We start from the raw sequence: 17,788 nt of genomic DNA, 5'->3' as shown, positions 1-17,788 counted from the left end.
ACCAAATGACGTATAATTAGAATGTTCTTAGCAGCACTGTTTGTAAGTGCCCCAAAGTGGAAGGTAGACATGTCAGTAGTTAAATGGGTAAATTATATTGTCTCAGAATCCTGTACAGCAATGAGAAGGAATGATATTCCTTTGCATGCAGCGGTATGAGTCAATCTCACAAACACTTTGAGCAAAAGAAGCCTAACCAAGATAAGAGCGCATGCTTGTTCCACTTAAATCTGCAGCTGCATAACAAACTACCCCAAAACTTAGTGTCTTAAATCAATGGCTTATTATTTTTCATGATTGTGTGAGAGAGCTGTGCGCGGCTTGTTTTCTGATTTTATCCATGGCTTCATTTGGCTGCAGATTTGGTGGGGCTGGAGGTCCAAAGTGACCTCATTCACTCATCTGGCGGTGCTTATTTCTTCTCGATGTGGCCTAAGTCACTTCCCCAACATGGAGATCTCAGAGCGGCATTCCAAGTGGGTGAAAATGAAACTGCAAGACTTCTGAAGGTTCGGCCTCTGAAGTTGCATAGTATTCATTCCCCTGCGTTCTGTCTGTCAAGCCAAGTCAAATAATCAGTGCTGATTCGAGGGGTGGGGAAATAGATCCCACCTATTGATTATAAGTCACGTTGTAAAGGATCAAAGAGATGATGGGAGAAATTCGTGGCTATATTTTCCCTCTACTACAATATGGTATGATTCCATTTACGTGAAGTGGAACAGCAGACAAACCAATTCACGCAGTTACAAATTCCTTAGCAGACAGGCCTGACGGGAGTATGAAGGAGGCCATCTCAGTTCCTGGATGTATTCTGCTTCTTCATCTAGGTACTGGTTACTAGTGTGTTCGATTTATGAAAATTCAACAAGCTATACATTTAAGATATCTGAAATGGTTTGTGATTGCATACTTGAATTAAAAGTTAAAATTGTGTATATGTATTTAAAAAATCGAGTTCATTTTCTTTTGGGCCGCGGTCCAGCTGGTCAGGCCGTTGGAGCAGCTCAGCCCCTTGAAGCTATTTGGAGCCCCGGGTTCCTTCTCTCTTGCTGTTTCATCATCCTGCCCTGAATCGTTGAAGCCGTTACTGGCAGTCTGCATTCCAGCTCGTGGGGAAAGGACGCAGAGGGCTAACCCGGGGCAAAAACGTTTCTTTCACGCTAATAAAGCGGAAGTTACACACGTTACTTCCACTCACCACCCACTGACGAGAACTTATTCTCATGGCCATGCCTCGCTGGGCAGACTCAGCTGGGCAGCCTGTGCCAAGGAGAAATGCCAATTTTGAGAAATAGCAGTCTGCTGCATTTTTCATAATAAAGTTGTTCTTCAATAATTACATTTCCAAAGCCCACTCAGAAATAGCTAAGTTCCCTTTTCTCAGTGTTAAAAGATTAAAAACACCAAGTAACCTGAGTTTTATACTTAAAATTCCTATCAAAATGAAGGCTGTTAATAATGATCATTCATTTCTTTAACTATGTAGGTGAATATACAAATTTACTTAAATTTTAGATACATATTGGCCAGATTCCAAGGACTTATACACTTTCCTGGAAAATAGTCAACTATCTTGAGAAAATTTCTTGAGGTGATTTTTGAGGGGCAGCCTCTGAAACGAAGTGTTCAAATGAACAAATGAATGCATCCTGTATTTTAGGAGTTGAGAGTACCTGTTTAGGGCATATAACATTAAAAAGTTTTATGAAAATATTTGCATTTATTAATCTATTTTCCACTTAAAATGCACAAATAAGGGAATTTACACACCAAGCACATATGTCGAGTTTAGGAAAACAATTTTATTGGTGATAGAGCCCTGGTAATTCATCAGAGGCTAATCCATCATCATTTTCTGACAGCTTTGTGCCTCCTCACAGCAGCCTGTTCCCCTTCCCTGTGATCCTCTCCCAACTCACTCCCTTGAATTTTCTGACTTACTGACCACCTTCCTTCTAGAAGAAAAGATCAGCTGTAGCACTAATAGTCCATGATACTCTAGGACTTTCCCTGAGACACCTGTCTACTGATCCTGGGCAGCCTGGCCAGGAGAATCTCCTTCGAGCCAAAAAGTTAATAACTGGTCTAGAAAATACAAGAGCAATGTCATTTGTGGTCTATACATTTCTAAAATGAACTTTGTGACATCATGAAAAGGCAAAGAAAATGGGAGGAGAGTATTCCAGCTTGGAGTCAGGCAGCCCCAGGTCCAGATCTGTTCTTTCCCTTCCTACCTACGTATATAACCTTGGGCACAGGCCTGGATGTCCCTGGGCCTCAGCTTCCTCATCTGTGAAATGGAAATAATAAGAATGAAAGGAGAATAAATGTATTCAGACATCTGTAGGTACTCAATGGAGAAACTTCCACTCCCACTACCCCTTTGTCCCTCCAAAGTGCAAAGATCCATAACTTAAGGAATCAAAGGGAGGCTGAACGATGACTAACGGCTTAGAAAATAACATCTAAGGAGAATGGATGAAGAAATGGTGAATGTGGCCTGTGGAAAAGAGAGTGTTTAGTTTGGACAGAGATGGCAGTATATAACAATGGCTACCATTTCCAGGCACCTACTACTTTGCTTGGCATTAAATACAGTTCTGTTCAGTACTTAGATCAGCCCTGTGAGGAACATAAGATTATGAGCCCCACATAATAAGAGAGGAACTGAGATTTTATAACTTGCCCAAGATCACCCAACTAAATGGAAAAGTGGAGATTCAAACTCAGGCCCGACGCTTTGCAGTAGCTTAAGGTTCTCCTCCCCCGTCAGTGGAAATGGCATTGGAGAGCTGGCTCCAAAGAGGAACAAGAGGGAGGCAGGAAGATGGCTGTCAGCTGCTAGTATCAGGGAGAGGCAGGAGCCAGAGAAAAAAAACGCAAAATCTTTCCTTGGCTGGGACTCCACAGAAAGGGAATCCCCCAGCATTACGTGCCTACCATGTGGGCATGAAGGCAGGAGGAACTCTATTTTCCCTGTGAGCACCAGGTGGGGACTGATCTGGGGGCTGCACAGGAGCACCCTGCCCCTCCTCACTCGATGAGGGCTCAATGGCCGGCACGGTTGAGTCCGTGTCTCCACATTTTTCTAGATGTTCTGTTGTGACAGCAGACATTCCCTTTGCCTCACTCTGGCCAGTCCTGGAAAGAGTTTATAGAAAACTAAATAAAAATATTAAAATGTACAAATGAATTTTTTAAGCCTTAACCTCGCAACCTCTCCATTTTCTTATCCACAGAACCAGTTCGATAGCTCCTATAATTCTGGACAGGGCCCTGTGGTTATCAGCCTCTTCACGCCTCCTCAGGCCTTATTTTCATGCAACCTCTGCACTGGTTCAGGAAGATACTGAGAACTGGCAGGGACTTGCCACCTCCCTCTCTGCTGCTATGAGTAGAAGCCAAAGATTTTGCTTTCTTGTCCTAACTTTGATTCTTCACGTTGCTGAGAGGTGGTAACTGGAGCTTACTGAGGCTCTTATCCGCAACCTATGTCTTCCAGGGAGCTGCACTATTCTTTCCCATCTAGATCATTCTGGTGCAACCAAAACGGAGTTTCTCTCTTCCTTGCATTTTTTTCTTTTGTGAAGACATCAAAAGGTCAGTTCAATAGACTCAGACCCTGTGTTCTGGCTCTCACAGGCAGAGCCTATCATCCTTATACCTACAGGTCATCATTTTGAGCCAAACTTTTCCTTTCTTTTGGAAGAGCGGTCTGAAAAGCTCACTAAAAATTGCATTTGGATTTGACATAGATTAAGAACCTTATGTTTAGACCATGTTTCTAAACTCTGCACCTGATTTGGAACCACTGGACTTAAATTGACTTCTAACACTGACATACCTTCTAAGTGAAACTAAGCAAAGAATGTCAGCCCCACATCATACTCCCCCCAAGCTAATATGGAAAAACACAAAGCCACACTGAGATCGGAAGGGCCACAGTTTGATATTGTCGAGCAAATGTCTCTTGGCCTCAGAATGCTGCCACTTCCCGCAGTTGCAGCCCTTGGCTGTGGTCCACTCTGAGTAAGTGAATTCCTCTGCTGAAACTTGCACACAATAAGGATATGGTGTCACCAATGGCCAGAGAAGTCAAAGGTCCTGATCCATCCAGGCACAAGGTGAATAAGCAAGCTGGGGGAGGAAGGGGGAACCAACAACTTAGGCCAAGGGTGCAATATCATGATATTCAAACTTTTTATGAGAAACCTGCATAATTAAAGCATGAGCTATATGTATCTAACCCAGACAAGAGAGACACTGCATGCTGCTAAGGAACATGCACCAGCAGGGAAGTGAGATCTTGGGTGAACCCTAAGACTTCAACTGTGGAGAATGATGCATGGACCTAACAGGATAGATATGTACCACTGAGAAGTGTGTTCAGATACTTGGGCCTCACCAGGAAGGACATGCTAAAAACTTGCCCTCAATTACTTGTTCGTAGAACAAAGCAGGGCCAGGACACAGGAGAACAGACAGGGATACTGATCTTCAGTTGCTGGCTTCCCCGTGTCTTGTTCCCTTCAAGACAAAGGATAATAGGGGATACTGAAAAGCAGTCTGGTGGCTTCCATCCCTTTTCATTTGCATCTAGAAGCCTTCTCAGAACTGCAGGTGCACATCTGGCGGGCAGGGCAGCGCTTCAACCTTGTTCTCCCTGGTCTTGGGCTTATGATCATTGAATCTAAAAAGCTGTTCCCCTTACCTCCCACCAGTGTCACGCCTGGCTGGAGAAGGCCACTCCAGGGAAGGGTGCGGCAGGGCTGGCCTTACTATGGAAACCTGGCATGTGTGCCACATGACATGATCCCACATCTTTTCTCTGAGGGAGCTACCCTATCTTTCCCAGAAGGAGCTGGATCCAGCACAGCACTGCTTTGAGAACTCCGAGGAGTTGTGTTCCCTAAAACATCTTTTTCTCTGGTGCCTTTAAGTGTCATGACCTTACTGCAATCTCAAACCTTAGCAGCAGAGTCAGAACAGGGCAGGGTCTTTCTGAAACTATCCTTACTCCACCTCACCCCACCAAAAGTGAGGCTCTCATTTCGGTCCTTAAAAAAATAAAATTTAAAATGGCAATTACTGTTTTCTTCTCCAGGCATTTTGAGCATCACAGGTTAAAACCTGATGAGGAACTTCAGGTAGAAAGAATATAAGAGCTAAATATATTTGAGCTCTCAGAAACAAGTCTGTACAACATGGTACCAGGGGTGATGTGGTGATGGTTTTTACCCAGACGTTGAGCAGAGATTCTGGTATCTTTGTGTCATCTCTTAACTGCTAGGGGACTGGACAGGGACAGGACATGGATGGCTTTGCTGAGCAATGGAAAGAAAGTTTTAAGGGAGGCTTTAGGATTTCGGGTATTTGAGCAGGCTCCTTACCTCCAGTATCTTGGTTCCAAACCTTCACTTTGCAGTCATGTGATGAGGTAGCAATTACAGGCATCAAGGCCAGTGCTCTTGGTAGAAAGACACAGGATGCAACAGTCTGGAAATGCCCCTTATACTCACATATTCTGTTCCGTGTCTGCCTTAGGTCCCACAACTGCAAAGTAATGACATAGGCTAGCTCATACACACACATTCCTCCCGCTTCCCACATTTCATGCATTGATACCCATCTTCCCACCCTCTCATGACCCACCTATTCTCTCTACTTGCCTACTCATGTAGCCACTGCTTATCTTCAGCCATCCCATCCGCACACCCGGCCATTCACTCATCTAATGATTATTTTAGGCATTAACTATGACTCAGACAGCCCTGGTTAAGAATGTGCTAGAAGAGTTGTTGTCTTCCTCATAACATCATGGTTAGGGGAGTAAGGCTCGAAAGCTGCCTTGTGCTATCTGTGGATCCTATAGGGACCCCAGAGTTAGGAGCATCTTCCTATAAGTAGTTACAGGCACAGACCTTCTGATTTAATGCCTAGTCACTGAACCTTGGAAATAAAGACTAGAGTCTACAAGGGAGATGCCAGTTCCACTCTTTCTGATATAGATCAGACCACACCTGGAGAATAATATTTAGGGAGGAGAGCGATCTGAATTGCATCCAAAGAATAACAAAATCACTGGACACTACGTCATCTAAGAAACAGCTGTAGGAACTGGAAATGCTTAGTTTGGAGAAGTGATGCAACATCAACAGCCCGGGATTTAACACTTTGACCTACCACTTACTAGAGACGTACAAGAGATTTCAACTCCCATGCCTCTATTTCCTCATCTATAAAATGGGAATCATAACAGAACTCAACTCATCCAGTTGTTTTAAGGATTAAATGAGATAATGTATGCAATGTGCTCAGAGCCCACTGTCTAGCACATAATAAACTTTTGATAAAATGGGAGCTGTAATTTTCTATTTGGATGCTAGATAACCCTTTTAACTGCTATTCCTTAGGAATCCAAGGTACCTTGGAGGTGCCTAGGCAATCTATTCCAACATTAACTGTAAGGAAAGGTATATGGGTAAGGGGTGGGGTGGACCCTCAACCAACGCTGGAGCTCCAACCCTCCTAAGGAGCTTGAACCTCAGTCATGACCACATGTATAACAGGAAACACTTGGTTCTTCAAATAGTCCTTCCTCTTTCTAAGCTCTTCTGGGAGGAGGGACATTAGCAGGCTGGTTCTGTGACAGCACCTTCCTGTCTTGACTCTCATTACATTTCTCGTTCCTACGACCAGTTCAGAGAGCCCTATGCTAATGGATATTTCTTGAAAGAAGCATCTGGAATGCAAAGGATCACTGACAGCACGCACTTGGAATAGACCTGGGCCATAAGTAAACCTGCCTGTATAGACAGTCCAGAACAGGCATGAAGCCAGAGTAAGTCAGTAAGTTATTTGCTCATCGGCAGCCAGACACCTGGACCCCACACGAGCTCTCACCGTGGCTTCGCAGCCTTCCCCTCCAAAGCCACTGCTGCAGGAGATACACCTGTTACCATCCTCACTGACTTCGCAGTAGGTTTGAATGTGTTGCTTTATGGGAAATATATGAGCCACCTGCAGCCCCCGACTGTCCCATAATCTGAAAGAAATTACAGCAGGAAATGAGTTTGTAATAAATGTCTCTGAAATACACCTATAATTGCCTGTGAACAAAAATAGACTTGGCTCTTTGCTGCTTTGGCCAGTCAGAATAGAATGGCATGATTTACCTAAAAACAGCAGCATGAACCAGATCAATCTCAGTGACTCCAAAGCTGGCAGGAAATAACCGAATGACATCTGAGTTCTTTCTATTTTGAGATCTAGTTAATAGGAATTTAGACCAAGCATCTAAATTATTCAGTTAATTTGTTAATTTGGTCCTTTGGGATACTGCTTTCAATGGACAAGAGGACATTTCTGTACCCGTGGTTTTAATTTTTTTTTTTTTTAAGATACTTATTATGACACAGAGGAACAGTCATCGTGCCAGAATCAGATACAAATGATTTACAGGCCTTGGCCGACCTGGGCCATGGAGTCCAGTGGGGAGTGTTTTATTTTACCCTGTCTCATTCCTACCATTTTCTAAGTAGAATCTCTTCTGAGATCCAAAGTTTCTAGTCATGCTTTCTACTCTAAGAACGATTTACTTTATTTGACCCCCGTGATGGCGATTCTGACCCTGCTTTTCCAGGGAGGGCTTCACCAGAGGGCTGGGCGCTTGAGAACAGCAGTAGCCGAGCAAGGGTAGCAAGTAGAGCCAGGAGGCTTGAAGGGGTGGACAAGCAAGTGACTGATCCTGAGGTTAACAGTTTGAGCAGCGTGAGCGGGCAGAATCAGCTGCTTCGAAACCAATCAGAACAGGGGCTCTTCCTGGCTCAACTTCTTGGCTTTCAACTTCTACCCAGAGGATCTGTGGGGCAAGATCAGAGAGGCCCCAGCACCAGCAAGGGGCAGAGGGGCAGAAAGCCCTGGGACAGGCATAGCAGTGTAGGGAAGCAGAGGGGGAATCAGTCATGTAGGCATGGGAGCCACAAACCTTAACCAGAAACACCTTCACTGCTTCTCAGTGAGCTCACCTGATGGTTTTATCTTCAGAAGTCTGTAGTATATATGGTTCTCTGGGGACCCAGCATAGGTGAGTGACCTAGAAGAAGCAAAATTCTCAAAACGGTCTCCACACCAAATCACTGCCTTCCTGGAATTTCTGTAAACTGTGCTAAATAGCATCTCTGAACCACTTCTCAAGACTGCTGAACTAGAAAATTTGACTAAAAGTCATTTTTATGTTTTGCAGGTGCCAACCAGTCATGTTCTACTTGCATCTCCCTGGTTATTGGCACCAACGTTGGCAGCTGGGCAGTCACGGGTACTCAAACGCACACAGGCTCTCTTAGAGTGCCCGAGCCCCAAATGGGCAGTAAAGAACTCTTGGCTGGTAGCAGCGAAGGGGAGCAGCCCCTGTTCTAAAGCTGGACCACTGAAACCCTAGTCTAAGACCACAGTGGGTTCAGGAAGCTTCTTTCTCTTTATCTCCGCAGCCCCCTGCTGGACAGGCATGAATCAGTTTGCAAAACAACTCAATGTAGCAGGACTTCCTTTTCTTCCAGGAACCTCCACAAACATGGAGGGCATGGGCAAGCTCATTTTGCCACTGACAGTTGTCTTCGAAATTGGAAAAGATAACTATGACTGATATTTGATGACCACTAAAGGAACATCTACCATATCAGGTGATACAGTTCTCCTCATTTTATAAATGGAGACACTGAGACTCTAACTTTCTCAAGATAACACAGTGAGAAGGTGATGGATCCATGATTTGAACCCAGGTATGACCGACCCCAAAGGCTATGGAGTTTATATACCAGTATGCTACCAGAAAACACAGCAAAATACAATGAAAGCAAAAGGTATTACTTATTTCTCTGTATAATGTTATATATACAGAACACAGTGTATAAGCTGTGAGCTCCTGGAGGACAGGGACTGTGTCCTTAGTCACTAACCCTGCTCCTAGCACAGGGTCTGGCCCACAGAAGATATAGAATCCCTACGTTTTTGAAAGATTAAGTAAGGACACCATTTAAAATCTCAATAAAAACTAATGGACTTGTTCTCTGGGGCAGAAGACCTTAAGAGATTGTTTAATTTGATAACCCTGAGAGGCCAGGGTCTGACAGAGAGTTAGGGGTGAGCAGTAACAAGGACCCAAGCTTCTAATGTCTAGCTGTGGGTCCCCCGATCTCTCGCCCAGGCCCTTTCCCTCACCCTATGCTCCCTTCTCCTACCCTGCTCGAGGCAAGTTTGAAGTCATACCAAGTTCCTGGAGACGGACGCTTTCTCCACACACTGTCCGGTTCCCACGTCCCACAGAAGCAGGGTGTTATCCCGAGACCCAGTGCACAGCTGTGATGAGTCTTTGGAAACAATGGCAAGATGATGGTCCATGAGATGGGGCTTGGAGCGGGCCTTCTCAGAAAGTACAATGGCAACGGGAAGAGCTCCACTTTACCTGGATTCACAGCCAACCCAGTGACCACCATGGCATGGCCGGAAAACTGCTGTCTTGGTTGTGAGGGACCATGCAAGTCCCACATCATGACCGTCTTGTCCCGAGAGCCGCTGAAGAACTGGTTTGATTTGGGAAAACAGGCTATCTGCTTAAGAAAAAAAAGCTGTGGTGTGCTCCTTTGACTGGACTTTAAAATGGGGAAAGGACCTGAAGATAAGTGTGTTAGAGCCTGATGTCCTCGGTATGGTTCAAAATGCACTGTATCTAACAGGTAACTATCCTATTCTGTGTTACGGGATTCTGGCTGATGCTGAGTTCCAATACGATGGAGTTCGCAGCAAATTTTTGGTTCATTTAAGGTGGACTTCAGAGAGAGACGTTATACAAATTGGCATTCTCTATGATTTGCTGGAAACTCTACTTTGTAAAGCTATTTAACAAATTAATTTTTATTTATTGTTGGCTTTTAAAAAATTTCCCCAACTAGACTAAAAGATTCCTAAGCATGGTGATTTTATCATTTTTCTAACTATAGTAAACACACAGTAAGCCTTCAATACACGTCCCTGTTGAGTTAGGACTGATCAGGGAGAGTCACTTTCTATTTACCACCTGAGCTATTAAGGGGTTAACAACAACAACAACAAATGTGTCTAATACACCTGTACCAGTAGCCAAGAGAATGGTTTGCTCTGCTTTTCCTGGAGTAGGACTTCACAGCATCAAATAAAGCCCTTGCATTTTCCCCTTACGACTGAATATTCAATCACTCTTACTATCTAAACCTATTAGATATTCCTTTATGCTGTTCCAAATTCCCTCCATGATGATAATCATTTGACAATTACCTTGGTGATTTCACGGTCATGTCCTCTGAACCTTTTCACCACATTTCCAGTTTTCCAATTATAGACCACAACTGCCTGTAAAGAGTCATTAGTACATTTTAGTTTACCTGAATTTTTAATTGAAACAGTAAGTCTTTACTTCATTGTCTATCAAATTTCTTCCTTTCTGTCAAAAGACTTGCATCAAGCACTAGGGCTCTATCGTGCTCCTCTTCATTATCCCCCTATTCTGAGTTTCTTTGCTTCCTACTGATCGTTCCTCTGTCTCTCCCCAGCTCCTGGGCTTACTCCCCAGCTCCTCTGAGACTTACTGATGGGTTTGGGATAACACTCCCCAAGAGGAATTGATTAATTCAGGTTGAGGCTCTGGTTATAGATACTGAAGGAGAGAGAACCCTACATGGGATTAGATTTTTCCCACTAACTATACCATACTTTTATTTTAGTTTTCTTTTTTAATTTGTCATCTTAATCATTTTTAGGTGTACAGTTCAGCAGTATTAGGTATATATATTCACATTAGTGTGAAACAGATTGCACTTTTTTTAATATATATATATATTATTTCAAAAAACCTCACCCATATCCCATCTGCCAGAAAGAATTATTGTTTAAATTTTTTCCATCTTTTTTCCAGGTATATACTTCAATATTTTGTTGTAAGCAGGATTTCAAAAGCATTCTCTGGCTCAGTCTCTGTAGTTTGTTGCTAGAGGTTAGAAGCATATTAGCACTTGATCTACTTAAATCTGTTTCTTAATCTGCAAAATGGAGACACTCATCCTTGCTCATTTACCCCTCACAGGTGAGGATCATATAAATAAAATTTCATATCTCTAAGATGATATAGATTTTAAGATAAAATGCTGCCAATTAAATTATGATACTATGCTTTATTATCAATTTTTAGATGCATACTGATTTCAGAAGTGTTAAAATGTGAAGACGTGCATCTGAGAATCAGTAAAATAGTTTGAAAATGGAATTTAAAGATTCCAAAAGGCCATTAAAATGAGAGGCATTATCTACTACAAGAGAATCAATATTTTTGCTATCAATATCCTAGCTGTGAGTGCTGACAGATCCAAATATGAGAGAGAGAAAGCAACCAGATTCAAAGTGACAGTGGGAAGAAGGACTATGCATACTAAGGCAGAGATTCTGGCAAAAGAGCAGCATTAAAGAAGAGACTACAAAGCTCCTTTTGCTGATGAATAACTCCTGTCTTTGAGTAAGTGTAAAAATAGATGGCTGAAATAATAATACTTGTCATTTATAAAAAGCACATAGATGGCCTGGAATAATGCTAAGGATCTTATCATTTAATCCTCATGTCCTGTGAGGTTGGCATTATTATCCCCATTTAATAGATAAGAGACTGAAGCGCAAGAAAATTAAAAGACTTGCTCAAAGTAGTAGGAAGTGGTAGAGCAGGGATTTAAACCCAGTCTAACTCTAAAGCTGAAACTTATACTACTCAACACTGCTGCCAGAAATGCAAAACCAGCGCTTCCTTCCCAAACATCTTCCCTCCTCTGCCAAAAGTTGGTTCCCTGGGATACACTGCAAATCTCACCTTATCTTTTCCTCCAGAGACACAAAGGTCTGAGTTCAGAGCAGCAACGACAGAGACAGTATCCACATGAGCTGGGCTATATTCTTGAAAAGCTTTGGTTTGAATTCTCTCTTCTATAATTCCATCTGGCCTGCTAAAGAGAGGATAAAAAAATGAGCCTCCCAGAGGTATGGGAGTGCACAGTGGAGCAACGGGAAGAAGAGTATGTGTGAGTGAAGGCAACGATTCAGACCAGGCCGAGGAGAAAGATGGAAAAGGAGTGAGAAGAGAGATCCACTGGCATTGCCAGAAGTGGTATTATTAACCCTGTAAATTCTCAGAATGACTGAATCTGATAAAAAGGAATCCTGATGCCAAGAATCTAGGAGTCTTTACTCATTCTAGAGATCATTCCTAAGATGCAGGGTCCCTCTCTGTGTGGCTGCAGACACTAGCTACTAAGCCGACTGTTTCTTATCCCTCATCCCCCCAAAAAACTAGACCAAACTGTTCAGGAAAGGTCATCAATACTTGCTCTGGGCCTTCTCTTTCTTAAGTGGAGAATTTTAACAGAGTGCGATAAAACTTGGGATCCCAAGGCAGGATTGCTGTACCTATATTTATAAGTGCTGTGCTTGAGTTTGCTTTGCAGTTTCCCCATCACAGCACAGAACTCACACAAAACCTTCTGTGGAAGAGCTCGTTTCAGTTGGCACCTGAGTAGTAGCATCCCTTGTGGCTGCTGGAAGTTGTGTTCCCTGTTCCGTAAAAAGAATACAAACTGTTAATTTTGTTAGGCACGATGGTGGTAGTATGATGTGGGGGTTAAGAACAAGTCACCCCAAGATGCGCTTCTGCGGTATGTAGATTATTTTGAGCTAAAGACAATTTTAACTTCAGACTCAAGAGAAACTTCTGCTTTCCACCCCAATTTAACTACCAAGAAGAACTTGAATCAGGGGCCTTACATAATAAGAGATTATATGTGATAATCTTTTTGACTCACCTATATGTCAGGGAAAACTCTTATTAAATAAATATTTGCTCTTCTTATCATCCCACGATGACCCTTAGAAGCCCCCATGGTGTGTTACCTGGTCCCTGGCTCAGGATGTACCTCAATCCCCCTTTCTATCTCTGAACGTCTCATGCATGTGGGTCTCTGACTCTCTCATATATGTGGGTTTCCCACACATATGTATGTATTACATTTGGTTATTTTCTCTTGCTAATCAGCCTCATGTCAATTTGATTATTAGACCATCCCAAAGAACCTTGAGGACAGAGGAAAGTTTGTTCTTCCCCAACAATGGTCATATAAAAACACATCCTTTTTTTTGAAAAAGACTAATTTTATGCTTTTCCTCCTTTCTGTGCTTCACTCTCATGGTCCTGGGAATGTACCCTACAATAAAACATTATCAGATAAACAAAAACATAACTAAACTAATATGAAAGCTCTTTGAGGTCTCCAATAATTTTTAAGAGTTAAAGGGAGTCCTGAGGCCAAAAAATTTGAAAACCACTAACCTAGAACTTAAATAATGTCAATAGTGGATAATATGGTATATTAAAATAGAAAGAATTATTAAATGTTTTCTAGATTTACTTGTATTGTCCCCAACAACTGTCAAGGCTAGAGTAAAAGAGAAAGAGAGATGCTCATCCCTACACTCATTCAGGAAATACTTCCCAAGCAATTAATTTATGTGGGTCTATACTGCTTAAACAGATGGAGAAAAAAGAGAAACCGGAAGATGTGGCCAGCGTGGATACATGCTTGGACTAAAGGCATGTGACTAGGGGCCATTCTCAGTTACTCTGTTTTCTCTGCCTGAGATACCAGAGGGTGGAGGGAAGTTAGTGGGGAGGTGGGAGTACCCAGTTCCCATCTCTTCTGGGGTTTTGCTTAAAGAAATACTAGAAGATGAGTTTCTTAAGGGCATGACCAGCCTAGTTCTAAGAAGAACAGTCTACAGGGAGAACAGCAGCTATAACTCACCAAGTATTCTTGATCTCTTCATTACTATTAACAAATAGTGTTCCAGAAGAATTTCAACCTACATTTTGAGAAGTTGCCAGAACTGACTTCCTGACAAGAAGAGGTAACCAGTACAGAAACGATGCAGTAGAAAGAACACTGTGTGACATGAAGAGCCCCGGGCTCTAGCCCCAGCTCTGCCTCATGTCACTATGTGTCCTCGAGTTCCTCCATTCCTCACTCTATACTTCAGTCTTCTCATTGATAAAATGTGAAATCAGATTAAATGTTTAGTAGACTACGTTTTCTCGAAGAGGACTGTCTTATCCATCTTTGTACCTCAAGTGGCTTGCACGGTATAAAAACATTTGTTGTGAAGTAGTGAATCTAAGGTCCCTTCCAGTTCAGACATTCTAGAATTCACTATTTTAAGCAAGAGATGGGCTGACAGGATAGTTTGCAAAAAGTTTGGGAAGTTGTACTGTTTGTAAATAGAAAGAGGTTGCAGGGTGTCCTATCTGCCAGCCTAACCCATTTTTCAACATTGTCATCAAACTAAGGACAGATGCCATCCATAGATCTAGGTCACTGGAAACTGCAGATGCTATAAATGGATTGGCTCTGATGAAAACTGATTAGATTCTTAACTGGTATCTTCAGAGAGCCATACAACCCACCTGAACTGAAGAGTTCATGGGACATTCTAAGGAAAAGATAACTTTTAGAATGACTTACCCCCAAACCTATAGGATCTTCTTGGTGAACTGCTGTATTCAATGCCTTGCAATGTTTATCCTTTGGAAAATAGTTCAGGTGGCCACTTCTTAATCTCTGTAATTAGTGAAAAGATGCTTAAATTAATCTCTTCTCTGTAAGCATATGTTTGCACAGAAAGGAGATTTATAAGGTAAATAAAGACCTTTTTAATTAAAGAGATTAAGTATTTTCCCTCACAAAGAGCTATCTTAGAAAATTCCAAAATTTTACAAGTCTCACATTTCAATAATTAGGGAAAGCATACTATAATATTTAAATATGCAAAATAGAATATATTCTAATGCATCATAAAATATTTTTATTTTACTCATAGTACTTCTGTTCATCAAAAATCTTCAGAGGTGACTGCTTACTTCAGAGCTTACTGTTTTTGTGAGAAAGGCAATTTCTCCTTTTAAAATAATATTTTAATAAGTATGAATCACAGAATTTGAGATGAAAGAGCTTTTCCAAATCACATATAAACCCTTTCTTTAAAGATCTGGAGAATGAGAACAGAAGTATTACTCAAAATTATATCTAGGTAGACCTCTTGACTTCTAGTCCAGATTTTCCATTATAAACATCTACAAAGAAGAAACTGGTTTTACTGCACTTTAACAACTCTATCTTAAGAATTCAAATAAATTTTAATTATCGATTGACAGTGTAGCATATTCTAAGAATTAAGAGCAGCACAGAAAAATCAGAATAACATTTGACTAAGTGCATTGGCATCACTATTAGGGCTAGGTCTAAATTACAGTTCTACTATGACCTTAGATAAATTGAATCTAAGTCTCAGTTTCCTATGTGCAAAATGGGAGGATAACTCTATAACTGGCCTTCTGTGAAGAGTAAAAATAGCACTTAAGATGTGCCAAGGACTATTTTAAGTGATTTATATTTAACTCATTTAATCTATTCCACAAGCCTTTGAAATAGTTACTATCCTCATTTTACAGATGAGAAATTGAGACACAGAGACGTTAAATAAATTGCCCAAGTTTACAAATATATTGCAAATAAGTGGAAGAGCTGAAACCTGAATCTAGACAGTCTGACTCCAGAGGCCTTGCTCTTGACCAGCATACTATAGCATCTCTACAAAAGGTAGTGCATAGAAAGCTCTCAATTCCGCCTGGAAAACTGTTGAAGGTAAATGATGGTTACTAACATGATTACTAGATTAACAGTGATTGCAGTATTGAAAGTAGCAATTCCACCTTTACTATTGCTCTTAATACACATATATTAAACATACATAACACATACACACAGAGAACATATACAAATGGATATGTGAGTCGAGAATATTAAACCGAAGCCAATTTTGTCCCCTTACCAGAGTGATTGATTACACTAAGGCTAAGAATGTATTATATCATATACTCCAAGGCAATTTAAAATATTGAGAACAAAGAATAGGTAGTTAGATAAAGTCCATGTTGTAATTTATTATGAGTTGACTAACCTTAGAAATGAAAATACTATTCAGTTATGTTCGACTATTTATATTGTGAACAGCACTATACTTGAAAGGAGGGATAGTGTCTTGTTCATTTTTATATATGTGCTTTAATCATAGCCTGGGAGAATGGATGCAAAGCAAATATCTGCTGAATGAATGAATGAATGAATGAACGAATGAATGAATAGTATATTAAAGTGAAGATTTTGCTTAGCAAGAAGATTTTTATGGACCCAACAACTTATGAGTCCTTTAAAACGCCACAAAGGCAAATCCTTCAGGGAGCACTTACCCTGCCCCATCCAATTTCAGGCCTGGAAAGGATGGTGAGAACTTGGGCAAACCATAAATTCAATTATGGCTCTGGAAGTTCATTTCGGTTCTTCATGGAACCAGGCCTAAATCTGAATCCTAGGATCCATTTCTGCCTCAATTTGCTTTCCAAAAACCTTGAGATACACACTGGTCACCCCAAATATAACTCAGAAAATTCTCTTTTAGCTCTCCAGTGCCACATGCGTTGATACACTCCAGCATACACCCAGCTATTATTTTCCATGAAGAAACCGGGACTCAGAGGGTTGTGTCTTGCTGAAGATCACACATGGACAGAAGTGGGGAACCAGACCTTATTTCCCTGGACTCTTGGTCCACTATGTATGTAAATGTTGATTTCACATTACCCTCCCTCTCCCCTTATCTCCCTCTATACACATTTAACGTACACTCTGTGAGACTGAGGCATGTAAACCAAAACTCAAATAAAAATCATAATAGAAGCACATTGGAGATGGTCTAATTCGAATCTCTAATAGTACAGATAGGGGGAATAGAGACCCAGAAAATAATAGGGTCTTTCCCAGAGTCACACAGGGAGTCAGTACTAGGCCAGAATCTCAAGATTGCCCCAAGCTTTGAGGACAACCCGTGTGCGGTTTTTCCTTTCTGGCTCTTCAGATTACTAATGTCCTTCACCCAGTCCATACGGACGGCCAAAACTTATTTTTGATGTGTATTTAGGATGGGAATCTAGCGCCACCCAACCCAAGACCAGCCCTCGGAATTCTCTCCTTGCTTCGGCCAGGTAGGCGTCTGCGGATGGAGAGCGTGAGGACTTCCACTTTGTCGCCCGCCCGCTGAGTCCCTCCTCCCCCGTCAGGCTCCATACCCATCGGCAGGCTACTCAGCCCGGAGCTGAGGCCGGCGGGGGCGCGGAGCCAAAGGTCTACCGCAGCCTCCGCGCTGCACAGCCTCAGGTACCTCCACCCCTAGCAACGAGGCGCGCGTCGCTAGGGTAGGAGTCCGGGCGAAAAGCCTCCGGGCGTCCTCGCCTGCTGCTGAATTGTGGTTCCGCTTTCCTGACGTTTCCCAGAGGCCGAGCCGAGAGCGCCCCGCCCTGCTTTCTTACTGCAATAATGCGTTGATAAGGTTCCAGAGAAGAGGACAGATGTGCCCAAGACCACGCTGCCAGAGAATCTATATAAAAAAAGGAAATCGGGTACCACCATAATATTCACGGAGAAAAAAACTTAACAAAAGTCGCCCTTTAAATTGTTATTCGCCCACATAGCGGTGTTGCTTTATTTCTTTGGAATGTTCTCTGATTCCACCCAGGCAGAGAAACCTCATTTGAACACTTCCCCAGAGACCCCATTCCTTCATTCTTTTCACTGTTTCTTTCATCAAACTTCTACAGCCCACTACCATGGCA

General features: G+C 42.1%; 1 protein-coding gene across 7 annotated transcripts; it reads right to left on the bottom strand.

The window, feature by feature from the left end:
* Positions 1 to 1,785: 1,785 nt before the first annotated feature.
* WDR31 (WD repeat domain 31) lies at positions 1,786 to 17,370 on the bottom strand. 7 transcript variants are annotated; one of them, XM_036238574.1, is made up of 12 exons: positions 17,246 to 17,370; positions 14,586 to 14,681; positions 12,484 to 12,627; positions 11,891 to 12,023; positions 10,315 to 10,389; positions 9,467 to 9,614; positions 9,271 to 9,371; positions 8,031 to 8,098; positions 6,907 to 7,048; positions 5,394 to 5,556; positions 4,434 to 4,530; positions 4,045 to 4,140 (listed from the first exon to the last, which is right to left on the bottom strand). In XM_036238574.1, the coding sequence occupies exons 3-11, from the start codon at positions 12,597 to 12,599 to the stop codon at positions 4,436 to 4,438; spliced, it is 1,041 nt and encodes a 346-aa protein (XP_036094467.1). In that variant the 5' UTR covers positions 12,600 to 12,627; positions 14,586 to 14,681; positions 17,246 to 17,370; the 3' UTR covers positions 4,045 to 4,140; positions 4,434 to 4,435. The 7 variants fall into 7 exon arrangements, with proteins under 7 accessions (XP_015981770.1, XP_015981774.1, XP_015981775.1 ...); XM_016126284.2 differs by lacking the exon at positions 4,434 to 4,530 and having other exon boundaries at positions 1,786 to 4,140; XM_016126288.2 differs by lacking the exon at positions 4,434 to 4,530 and having other exon boundaries at positions 1,786 to 4,140; positions 9,467 to 9,611.
* Positions 17,371 to 17,788: the final 418 nt, after the last annotated feature.

The sequence above is a fragment of the Rousettus aegyptiacus genome, unplaced genomic scaffold, assembly GCF_014176215.1.
Source record: "Rousettus aegyptiacus isolate mRouAeg1 unplaced genomic scaffold, mRouAeg1.p scaffold_m13_p_3, whole genome shotgun sequence".
NCBI classification, from domain to species: domain Eukaryota; kingdom Metazoa; phylum Chordata; class Mammalia; order Chiroptera; family Pteropodidae; genus Rousettus; species Rousettus aegyptiacus.
This window is presented reverse-complemented; position numbering and strand designations above follow the sequence as displayed.

Excerpts from the sequence above, each read along its gene's own strand:
- WDR31 (XM_016126284.2), bottom strand. The coding sequence starts at position 12,599 with ATGCTACTACTCAGGTGCCAACTGAAACGAGCTCTTCCACAGAAGGTT. Across the intron at positions 10,390-11,890 it reads TCTCTGGAGGAAAAGATAAG|GCAGTTGTGGTCTATAATTG; the intron begins GTGAGATTTGCA and ends GACTCTTTACAG. Across the intron at positions 7,049-8,030 it reads TCTGAAGATAAAACCATCAG|ATTATGGGACAGTCGGGGGC; the intron begins GTGAGCTCACTG and ends AATTTCTTTCAG.